The 12,220-nt window shown below is 41.1% G+C and overlaps 1 protein-coding gene across 1 annotated transcript in view; it reads right to left on the bottom strand.

The window, feature by feature from the left end:
- Positions 1-10,405, bottom strand: part of epg5 (ectopic P-granules 5 autophagy tethering factor) — a 73,002-nt gene extending 62,597 nt beyond the window's left edge. Inside the window, exons 1-2 of the mRNA XM_062972592.1 lie at positions 10,259-10,405; positions 3,934-4,827 (exon numbers count right to left, since the gene is read on the bottom strand). Coding sequence (XP_062828662.1) covers positions 3,934-4,827; positions 10,259-10,315 — 951 coding nt within the window. The 5' untranslated portion in view covers positions 10,316-10,405. The remainder of the gene's footprint in view (positions 1-3,933; positions 4,828-10,258) is intronic.
- Positions 10,406-12,220: the final 1,815 nt, after the last annotated feature.

Genomic DNA, 12,220 nt, shown 5'->3' with positions numbered 1-12,220 from the left:
ATGGCTGGGCACTTTGGCAGGTTCAAGACCGTACAGCTTATCACCAGGAGCTACTGGTGGCCAAAGATGCGGCAAGACATTCTGCGCTTTTGTGACAGCTGCGCCGTTTGTCAGCAGAGTAAGACGCCTGTTGGGCGCCCTAGAGGGTTGTTATCGTCTTTACCTGTTCCGGAGAGGCCATGGCAAATCATTTCCATGGATTTTATTTCAGATTTGCCTAAGTCTGGGGGTTATACTTGTATTTGGGTGGTGGTGGATTTATTTAGTAAACTGGCTCATTTTATTCCTTGTTCAACCATTCCGGCGGCCCCTACGTTGGCCTTACTATTTACAAAGCACATCTATCGTTTGCACGGAGCACCCGAGGTGATTATTTCAGATAGGGCTCCGCAATTTGTGTCACGCTTTTGGAAACACTTCCATGAGTGTTTGGGGACTAAGTTAAACGTGTCTTCAGCTTTCCATCCGCAAACGGATGGACAGTCGGAACGGGTTAATGGGCTCTTAGAGCAGTATCTGCGTTGTTTTTGTTTAGATCAACCCACGGCTTGGGTAAAGTGGTTACCGGTGGCGGAATTTGCTTACAACAATGCGGTGCACACGTCTAGTCAGCATACGCCATTTGAGCTAACTTATGGTTTTCACCCACGGGGAGGTGTGGCGCCGTCGACCAATGTGGTCTCTTCGGACCCTGTGTACCGCTCTTCGGAAATGGCTGCATTGCATGATGTTGCCCGTCGCTTACTGTTGGAAGCTAAGGCAACGCAGAAGACTCAGGCTGACCGCCACAGGCAGGCAGGGGAGGAGTTGGAAGAAGGGGATTTGGTGTGGTTATCTTCCAAACATATTAAACAGGCTGGGGGAAAGTTTGCGCCTCGGTATTTGGGTCCCTTTCCTATCGTTAAAAAGATTTCTTCTGTTGCGTTTCGTTTGCGTTTACCGTCTAGTTTAAAGGTCCATCCAGTCTTTCATCGTTCGCTGTTGAAACTTGATACCTCTAGTCGTCGTGGTGCTATAGCGGAGGGTATCACTGCCACTTCTCCGCCATCGGGGGAGGAGGCCTTTGTGAGAGGGGATAGTGTTATGATTGAGCCTCATGGCTCTGTTACTGACAGACGTGGGCGTAAGACTCCTCGAGAGTCAGATACTCTCGAGGAGCGAGAGAGAAAAAGACTGCGAGACATATTTGCAGCACCATCTGACGAGGAGTCTTTCGAAGGGTTTACGGAGAGAATGGAGGAGGGGCTGGTTAGCTCAGAGGAGGATGAGATGGATTGGACTCGGGTTAAGGAGGACAGCTGACAGTGATGAAGATTTGTAACTGGCATAAAATGGGGCTTGAGAGCAATTGCAAATTGCGTTGGGCAAGGTAATCTGGGCAAACGCTTGGGATCCGTGTGTGTGTGGGACGCTTCCCTGAAGACTTGTGTGCTTTCCTGTGCTGTGACCTTGACCTTCCGTCGTCTTCTTGACGGACGCCATCTCCTGCTTTGAGAACTCGGACTGAACTGACCACGGCTTGTCTTCCCCCCTTCTTGGACTTGGAAAAACTACAAACGTCTGCTTCTGGCTTTGATCTACGGAACGGAACTGGTCTACTCAACTGCTACAATCCTTGGCTGATTTACTCGTGTTGGAGATCCTGTCTGCTGTGTGTGTGGGGGAGCGACGCAAGTTACTCTAAGCACAGTGTTGGCAGCAGAGAGGAATCTGCTGCCAATTAGTTGCATTCTTTGTATCTTTTGTTCCTTGGCTTTCGTTTCGTTTATACCCAGGCTGAAGCAAGCAGTTTGTTTTTACCCGGATTAAACTCCGGTTTAATCCGGTTTATCTTTTGAACATTTACTTTTGCCCCTTTTTGCTCCTAAAGGCAAAAACTGCCTGGCCCTTGTGTTTTACGGGCATTTTTTGAGTTCTGTAATCTAATAAACTCTGTTACTTTGAATCTTGTGGCGTTCTGTCCTTGACAGCTGATGCTTCTTCACTTCCAACATGTGCAGTGTATTAGTATCAAAGTCCTAAAAGGTACAGGAATAGGCATTTTAAGGACTGCATGAGCCAATAATGACTTGTCCAGGATTTAAATGGACCAGCAAAACACTTCTGGGGGTGCCATGGAGTAGAAAGGTTTCTGGAGACACCACACTTAGCAGTTTTCTTGGTGGTAGCATCATGGTAGTTATAAACACCAGTCTTCCACGCATTGGTCTTTCAGGTACCAGTTAAAATATACCTAAATGTACAAGCTCTTGGAGGAATAAGCAAATGTTTAACTTCACTATTGTTCGTATGACTTTTCTTTTACAGAAGATATCTGAAACTCTTTCACTTTCTCTTTCTCTCTCTCTATGTCTGTATGTAATTTATGATTTAAGAGATGGAATTTGTAATAAGTGATTTAAGATATGGAATGTTGGTATTTGTAATCTGTGATTTTAATTGTATGCTTTCGGGTGAGATTGCTAGCCACTGTGAGGTATGATGAGGAACACTGTAGCACAAATCAAGTAAAATCCATGTTATTTGTTGTATTTTCATTGGAATTTCTCATTATGTTGGAAGCTGTGTTGAAACCCAAGAAAGAGAGGAAAAGATTATGTAAACAAACAAGATATTCAGCTAACTACATCCACGGTGATCATCAAAATAATTTTGAATGATAATTTCCTTCAACCCTCATCACTGGCAACTCAAAGCACTGAAAATATGCTGGCTTTTATATTTTTCTTCGTACAGCCATTTCCTTCTTCCACTGGCATGTAAGTAGAACAATAGTCAGTCTTTCCACGCAAGAAGGAAAGGTTACTAAAACAGTAACCTCTCCAGAAGAGGTTACTAAAACAGGAGAGAAGCCTCATCACGCCCTGTAGTTTAGATGTCAACTTCCAGATGCCTTAGCAAACATTGCCAACAGAAGGGGATTATAGTAGAGAACACAAATGCACAACACATTGCACAAGGCAGTCAATGTGTCATGTTTGTTGCCCAAGATTGTAACTACCTACCACTAAGTGAAATGCAAGGATTTGATATCACATCTCCATGCAATCTACATTCCAATGTGTCAGAAAAAAATTCCTATCTCCCGTGTAATATCAATTCTATTGTAACTTGCAAGGTTTCTCTTTCCTCCCTGGCAGCAATGCATATCGGGGCTAAATTTATTGCCAATATTGCAGTTGATTTTTATAGGGATGTTCTTGGCTAACTAGATTTTATCTAATCTAAATTGTAATATCATTGCTTATATTTGATGTATTACATTGTATTTTAATGACATCATATTTTAATGGTATTGTATGCCAATTTTATGTAGTACTTTCATATCTATCATCTCTCTATATACATAAAAGTCAAAGTATGTATGCATGTATGTTCACTTGTCCATTTTGTACTACAAAGGCTGTGACTAGGTGAAGTGGTCCTGTGATATCTCTAGACTGGCTGTGATGTCACTGGATTTGGCTGTTGGATAGGTGACGTGACCCTCTGATGTCAATAGGAAAGAAAAGTGGTGTGTATTAGGGGGAGGGAGGGAGGAAAGAGTCACAAAGAAAGACATGTTGCCACGGGGACATTGTGGAGTAAGCCCTTTCAGAGTTAGAGAAGGGAGAAAGAAGGAAAGTAAGTAAGGGAGAAATGAAAAATAAGGGAAAGAAAGGAAAGGAGAAGGGAGGGGGAAGAAAGAAAAAAGGAGGGAAGAAAGGAAAGAGCTGCAAAGAGAGCCTAGTTGCCATGAAGACATTGTGAGGTAGGCCTTCTCAGAGTTGGAGAAGTGAGAAAGGAGGTGAGCAGCAGTCCTAATGACACTCTGGCAATGCCGGGTATGTACCCTAATTGTCTTATATTGTTATATTGTATTTATTTATTTGTATACAAACAATCTATGTTCCGCACTGTAAGAAAGAGACATATTTATGTTATTTACCCCACCTGGACTGACTGTTGCTCATCCTTGAAAGTCCAGAGGCGATCTTTGACATTTCTGCAATTGGCGGCCAGGGTTTGCAGCTCGGCCTCAGCCAGGAGGAGCTGCTTCCGGCAGCGCCAGTAGTTCAGCAACAGCTCAAAGAACGCGTGCCTGTCCTGATGCGCGGTGCTCCCAAACTCCTCCACGTAGGAATCCACGTTCTCCAGCCAGGAGCACGGCTCAAAGACCTTCAGCTGCTCTTTGGTAAAAGGCACCAAATCTGCTTCGACCGGAATCTCCGGATAAAGTCTCCCTCCTTTAGGTAACTGAGCCCGGATGGAAAGCTCAGACATGCTCTCACTGAATAATTCCAGCGGTAGATCTGGATATAGTTTTTTGAAACCAGAGCTTGGAGCCTGTACTTTAGCATCTTTGCTTGGAACACTGATGGGGGCAAGAGTCTCATCTGAAAAAGAGCCAACTGCATGTTTTGTAACATCCTGGATATTCCCACTCACTGGCTCCTGCGTACTTCCTTCTGGCGAAGGTGCACACAAAATTCTACTTTCTGGTAAACTAAAAGTTGCCTCTTTGGCCTCTGTGAAGCTGCTCTGAGTACTGCCTCCTTCTTTGCCAATGTTTTTTTCAACTTGCAAAGCTTTTTCTCTAAGTTCTTCCTCTGGCACTGAGGGCTTTGTCAAGGAGGTTGATGGAGATCCTTCATGTTCAAGGGTGAAAACATTCTGTTGGGCATCAGGCACATTTTCTCTTTCCTTTGATTCAGTACAGAGCGTTGATTCTGGAATGTGTTCCGCTTGGGATTTGTGGGGCTGAAAAGATCCTTCATCTTTAACTGCGCTTGGAAGGAGCGCCGGGGTTACGACTCTCTCTACTTCTTCACGTTTCTTCTTTTTTTCCTGTTGGAAAGAAATACAACAATAAAGGTTTGGGACCTGAACAGCATATCAAGCCTGGTGATAGATCCAGTCGCAATGCCCGAAACAACAAGACTGACAAGATCTTTTCTTTCCTCTTTTGGGGTCACAAATCAAACAATACACCAATGACACCAATATTTCTTAAATAACTTTTTCTAAGATTCAAGCCCTCTTAGAAATAAAAAAAAATCAAAATACAGTAGGCCCTTGGTATCCACAGGGGTTTGGTTCCAGCACTTCATGACTACCCAAATCTATGAATGGTTATACACAATGGCATAGTAAAATGGCCTCCTAATTCATTTCCCCAATTTGTTTGAGCCACGATTTGGTGAGTCTGTGGATGCAGAACCCATGGATATGAAGGTGTAACTGTATATTAAGCTTGAAAAACTGCATTTCTCACCGCAATAAAGGATAATAATTGACAGTAAGATAACTAAAAATACACTAACTTCAACTTTTCAAATGGGTGGCAGCAGAAAATGTTTTAACCTGGCACTGAAAATATGGCAGTTTGAGATAGGTCTCTCTTCTCTGAGATGCTATGGGTAGCCAGCCCTATAAACATTGATCTGGGCAATTAACGTGTCTAGGTTTATCTGTCAAGATGCATACAAAACTTCATGCAAGGGTTCTTGATGTGCATAATCCATTTCAGATATTCAATCTGTATTGTTTGTAAGCACATTGGAGTGTGTTGTGCTGGAGATCTGCATGACAGTTTCTTGAAATGTGTTTTCCAAGGTTAGTACTGATAAGAAGCTCTGTACTGACTGTCTGGAGTTTAAGCAGCAAAAACAATAGCAAGGACTTGGGATACTCAGACAGTTGTATCGCCCCCTTATTCTCTGCCTTTCTGGCATTTTTAAACCTTCAGCCATTTCAATTGACACTGCCCTGGCCTCAGAGGGAGAGAAGAAGAGGCAGGCACAATTTTATAAGGCACCCCAGAAGTGGATAAAAGACCATTTCTCAATCTCAACTGCCACTGCCCTGGCCTTGGATGAAGAGGCAGGCCCAGCTCCATCATGCCAAGAGCCAGAAGTAGATAAAAGGCCCTTCCTCCTTTCCAACTGCCATTGCCCTGGTCTCAAAGGGAGAGAAGAAGAGGTAGACACTGCTCAACCAAGCTTAAGCTCAGAAGCAGATGAAAGGACACCCCCCTGGCCATCTCACATGCCATTGCCCTGGCCAAGGAAGTAGTATAGAAGAGGCATGCCTAGGCCCAGAGGCAAATGAAAGGTCTTTCCCAACTGCCACTGCTCTAGTATCAGAGGGAAAAAATAATTCAGATACAGCTCCATCGTGCTCAGCCCAGAATAAGATGAAAGGTCCTTCCTCCATCCCAACTGCCACTGCCCTGGTCTCAGAAAGAGAGGAGAAGGGGCAGGCAATGCTCCATTATGCCTGGACCCAGAAGCAGATGAAAGGCCCTCCCAAGAGGCCAGGAGAGAAGAATAGACAGTATAATCTAGGCTTAAACCCATTTCCAATTTTTCCTTTCGTCCCATGTTTTCTTTATATTGTATACAGGGGAACAGGGGACAATCAAATCTCTATAATAGCGATTCTTATACTCTGCTCCTCCAGGCATTTCAACTCCCAGAAACTGCAGCTGCTTTGGCCAACGATCAGGGATTCTGGGATCTGAAGTCCAAAACACCTGGAGGACTAGAGTTTGGAAAACATTAGGAGAATAATTAAAAACACTTCATTTTTTAAAAGAGTGTTGTTTGGTTTTTTGTTTTTTTTAGTTGAACCAACATTCTGGATGTATGCCAAGGGTTTACTAAAGTACCATGTGAGAGTCACACTTCTGCTGGAAGGGATGTCCAAGAACATGATAAACTTCTCTTTCCTTCCTTTTTCACCTTTGCAGGCCAATGGGGTGCAATGTGCAGCTATGAATTCCCATATACAGTAGAGTCTCACTTATCCAACATAAACGGGCTTGCAGAATGTTGGGTAAGCAAATATGTTAGATAATAAGAAGAGATTAAGACGAAGAGATTAAGAACATCAAATTAGGTTATGGTTTTACAAATTAGGCACCAAAACATCATGTCATACAACAAATTTGACAGAAAAAGTATTTCAATATGCAGTAATGCTATGTAGTAATTACTGTATTTACGAATTTAGCACCAAAATATCATGATATATTGAAAACATTGACTACAAAAATGCGTTGGATAATCCAGAACATTGGATAAGTGAATGTTGGATAAGTGAGATTCTACTCTACCACCCTATATCATTTGTATGGCCTTGAATCCCTCCAAACTGCTTCTTCTGACTAAAGGAAAGCATGATTTGTCTCTTTTAAAAGTCTCGTTAGTATGAGATAACTTTCAGATACTTCTGGTTTTCTTGGTTAATATCCCCCACAATATATGTTGTTACTTTGGGGATATAAGGTCACAAAAGTGACACACGTGCGTGCACACACCCAGCCTGCTGAAGTTCCCTAACCCTATTTCAGGGAGCAAAATAACTAGAAAGAATCAAAGAGTTGGAAGAGACCTCACGGGTCATCCAGTCCAACCCTCTGCCAAGAAGCAGGAAAATCTCATTCAAAGCACCCCCGACAGATGGCCATCATGGACTACCAAGGCATTTCAACACAGAATTCCAGGGCATTCATCACTTTCCCAAAAAGCCACTCGATGCTTACAGAAATCTTTATATTCCATCCTTTAAATCCTCTTCCTATCTTAATTTCATGTCAGGGTTTTAACCTACGATTACAGATAAACTGCCCAGTGGTGTATCTACCCTGTACAATTAATGCAGTTTGACACTGCTTTAATTGCCATGGCTCAGTGCTATGGAATGATGGGAGTTGTAGTTTGACAAGGTCTTTATCCTTCTATGGCAAAAAGTGCTGGTGACTCACCAAACTACAACTTCCAGGATTTCATTACATTGAGTCATGGCAGTTCAAGTGGTGTAAAACTGCATTAATTCTCCATTGTTGATACACTCAGAGAGAGATGAAACACTACGCAGAGCTTCCATGTCTAGACACAGTTTAGTTGGGACCATAGCCTATATATAAAAATATATATCTCTTATCTTTTTAAAAACCTACAGAGAATATTGCCTTATATTTTCCCCAAATTTCAAATTATGTATTACGAGCAATTTTTTAAATTTGTTGTTCTTGCTCTTGTTGTTATATCCCGCTGTCCTCTCTTAAGAGACTCAAAGTGACTAACAATGTTTGAAAACAATACATCATTTAAGATCTACAATACAGAAACACAAAGACGAAATTAAACATGGAACTATTAAAAATAAATGGTTAAGACCGCTGGAACCACTTTTAACTTGTGAATTTTTTAATGCTGCTTGTGTTTAATTCAATTTTAATGTTTGCATTTTATATATATTTTAATTGTATATTAATGATTTTATGTCAAGCTTCTTTGAGTGCCCATTGGAGAGATAAAGCGGGGTGTAAATACATATAATAACAATAATAAGCATTAAATTATTATTATTGTTGTTGTTGTTATTATCATATTGCTTTGCTCTTTTAAAAGAGACTCAAAACAGCTAACAATACTAAAAAGCCCAATACAATGCGCAATGTAAGACTGACAACATATAAACACAATAAGATAAACATGGAATGAATAAAAATAAATAACTAAAACAGTAGCATAAATAATAATATTACTTTTACCACTGTTCAGCGCTTTGGGTCTCTTTTGGAGAAAAAAGCAGCATATAAAGAAATATAACAAAAATAATAATATTGCTTTTACCACTGTTCACTGCTTTGAGTAAACTTCAGAGAAAAAGTGGCATATACATAAATACGATGATAATAATAATAATAATAACAATAACAATATTTTTACCACTATTCACCACTTTGGGTCTCTTTTGGAGAAAAAACTGGCATATAAATAAATACATTAATAATAATAATATTGCTTTTACCACTGTTCACCACTTTGGGTCTCTTTTGGAGAAAAAAACTGGCATAACAATGTAGTGTAATAATAGTAATATATTATATATAATAATATTAATGTTGTAATATAGCTGAGCTGCTGAACTTGCTGACTAAAAGGTCAGCGGTTCGAATCCAATAAGTGGGGTGAGCTCTCGTTGTTAGCTTCAGCTTCTGCCAACCTAGCAGTTCGAAAACATGCAAATGTAAGTAAATCAATAGGTACCGCTTCTATGGGAAGGTAATGGCAATCCATGCAGTCATGCCAGCCACATGACCTTGGCAGTGTCTACGGACAACGCCAGCTCTTCGGCTTAGAAATGGAAATGAGCATCAACGCCCACAGAGTCGGATACAGCTAGACTTAATGTCAAGGGGAAACCTTTACCTTTACCTTAAGCTGCAGTGCTTTTGATTGTGAGCCACTTTGAGTCTCGGTGTGGAGAGATAAAGCGGTACATAAATAAATAAATGATAAAAACTTGGTTGTGGGGCCAGGCTTTCAAATAAGAATTAGCAGCGCTAATTATTATTATGTACGCCAGAACTCAATTGACAGACCTTTTGAACTTGAACATGCCCATTTGTATTTTAGAATGTTTTTATGAATGTTGATGTAAGTTAATAATTTTTAATCTGATATATAGTGTATTGTATAATCTTTATATGTGTGTTTATTGTAAGCCACCCTGAGTCCCCTCTCGGGTGAGAAGGGCGGGATATAAATGTTGTAATAAAATAAATAAACAAACAAATACAATAATAATAACAGTAGAGTCTCGTTTATCCAACTTAAATGGGCCAGCAGAAAGTTGAATAAGCGAAAATATTGGATAATAAGGAGGGATTAAAGAAAAGCCCATTAAATGTCAAATTACATTATGATTTTACAAATTAAGCACCAAAATATCATGTTTTACAACAAATTGACAGAAAAAGCAATTCAATACACGGTAATGTTATGTAGTAATAACTGTATTTACAAATTTAGTAGCAAAACATCACAATGTATTGAAAGCATTGACTACAAAAACACTGACTACTAAAAAGCAGACTGTGTTGCTGGATAAGCAAAGGTTGGATAAGCGAGACTCTACTGTAATGCTTTTACTACTGTTCACCGCTTTGGGTCTCTTCTGGAAGAAAAAAGCGGCATATAAATAAATACAATAATAATAATAATAACAACAATTAAAATAAATATTACTTATATAATTTAATTCCATTACTATATTATTTCCTGGGACTGCCAGCCCCCAAATCCCTCTAGGCCTTGGGTTACCCATTAAAAAGTCATTATTATATTTCGATTATTATTATATTTTAATGGCTAGGGAAGGTTTCATGGAGTGGCTGGCAAGTCTTAAAGGGACAGGAAGGCTGGGGGATTGTGGGAGTTGTAGTCCAGAAGGGCTGAGGGAAAGGGAGCTGAGCAAGGCAGCTCACCTTGGCTTTGCTGCGGCCTGTTTTGGCCGAACTCCGGGGCCTCACCGCCTCGGCCATCCCGCCGTCCTCTCCCTTCCTCCCGAATGTTGTTGATTCTGCGGCAGCTCCTCCTCCCTTCCAGGCGGCAGCAGGGAGGAGAGTCACGTGAGCCAGCGGTCACATGATGCGAGACTTCCGTGAACTTGTAGCCACGCCTCCTTTCCCTTCTAGCCTCATAGAGATCAAACAAAGTACAGTCCACCCACTACTACGGCTCTCGTGTGCCTTCAGGTTCTTTTCTTTTTTTTTCACTTTCTTGCAATGGAGATGCAATCTACCACTCTGATTATATATTACATGTAATATTACTAATAATATTGCCGCAGTGGTATCGTACAATATAGTAATCTATAACACTAATATTGTGCTATGCTAATATTATAATCTTCTATACAGTAGAGTCTCACTTATCCAACACTCGCTTATCCAACATTCTGGATTATCCAATGCATTTTTGTAGTCAATGTTTCAATACATCATGATATTTTGGTGCTAAATTCATAAATACAGTAATTACTACATAGCATTACTGCGTATAGAACTACTTTTTCTGCCAAATTTGTTGTCTAACATGATGTTTTGGTGCTTCATTTGTAAAATCATAACCTATTTTGATGTTTAATAGGCTTTTCCTTAATGCCTCCTTATTATCCAACATATTCGCTTATCCAACATTCTGCCGGCCCGTTTATGTTGGATAAGTGAGACTCTACTGTATATATAAAAGAGTGATGGCATCAGGGCAGCGGACAAAACAACAAAACTACAGGCCCCCCAACTTCGAAATTTGACAACACAACCCATCATTCACGGCTCTAGGTTGATACAACAACAAAAGAAAAATAAAGTCCTAATTACAGGGAAAGGAATAATAGTTTTTATCCAATTGCTGCCAGTTTGAAGGCTAAGGTCTCCTAGCAACCTACTCAGCCCAGGGGACAGGCACAGTTAGGCCTCACTTAGGCCTCTTCCACAGATTATCAGATTTTAACTGGATTATATGGCAGTGTAGACTCAAGGCCCTTCCATACAGCTATATAACCCATTTAGAATCTTATATTATCTGCTTTGCACTTGATTATCTTGAGTCCACACTGCCATATAATCCACTTCAGTGTGCATACTAAACATAAAGACAACCATACAGACATTCAATACCACCACTACCTCAACAATTTCTCACCAACACCACCAGACAATGCCACAGCAACGCATGGCCAGGCACAGCTAGTATATTATATATACATCTAATGCTATGGATAAAACTTCAGGCCACAAAGCCTGTATTGTAGAATATTACAAAGTAATACAATATTAATAATGCAATAATCGTAATTCTGTTGTCGACCGCGTTTGGGGGATCGGGCCCCTTTAGAAGGAAGCCGATCCGGTCCTGAGGGAACGGACCTTGGCGAAGCCAAAAGAGGAATATAAGCCGCAATACAACCTGAAGCCTGAAATGAAGAAGGTCCGCCAAGTTGAAGGAAAATCCGCCAAGGAGTTTTTATTGAGCAATTCAGCTGAAAAGGACGCTAATAGTGATCATTCAATCTACTAGCGTAACATATGTTTCAAATAAAGTCATATTTATACAATGTTTCGGTCTGACAGCCCTTTGAATTTCCCGCCCCGCTCCCCCGCCCATCTGATCGCAGATAGGCTGAGAGGTTGAACGAGGCGGGCTTTCGTTTCCCGCCTTGCCCTGCTGGCCCAATGGGGAGCTGTTTTTTGTCCCCCCTCGGGCCAATCAGAGAGGAGGAGGCGGGAGCTATAGAAACAATGCGGTGACCGGACAGGAAACATCGGATTAATTCTGGCCCAGCCAATTTCTAAAGGAATTAATGACACCCATCAAGGATGTCCGGGGTCCTGTCACGTTCGCAGATTTTAGATATGTCTTTGGGGTGTCAGACGGGAAGTGGT

The sequence above is a fragment of the Anolis carolinensis genome, chromosome 2, assembly GCF_035594765.1.
Source record: "Anolis carolinensis isolate JA03-04 chromosome 2, rAnoCar3.1.pri, whole genome shotgun sequence".
In the NCBI taxonomy this organism is placed as follows: domain Eukaryota; kingdom Metazoa; phylum Chordata; class Lepidosauria; order Squamata; family Dactyloidae; genus Anolis; species Anolis carolinensis.
The sequence above is the reverse complement of the archived record's forward strand: the minus strand, read 5'-3'. Positions and strand labels throughout refer to the sequence as shown.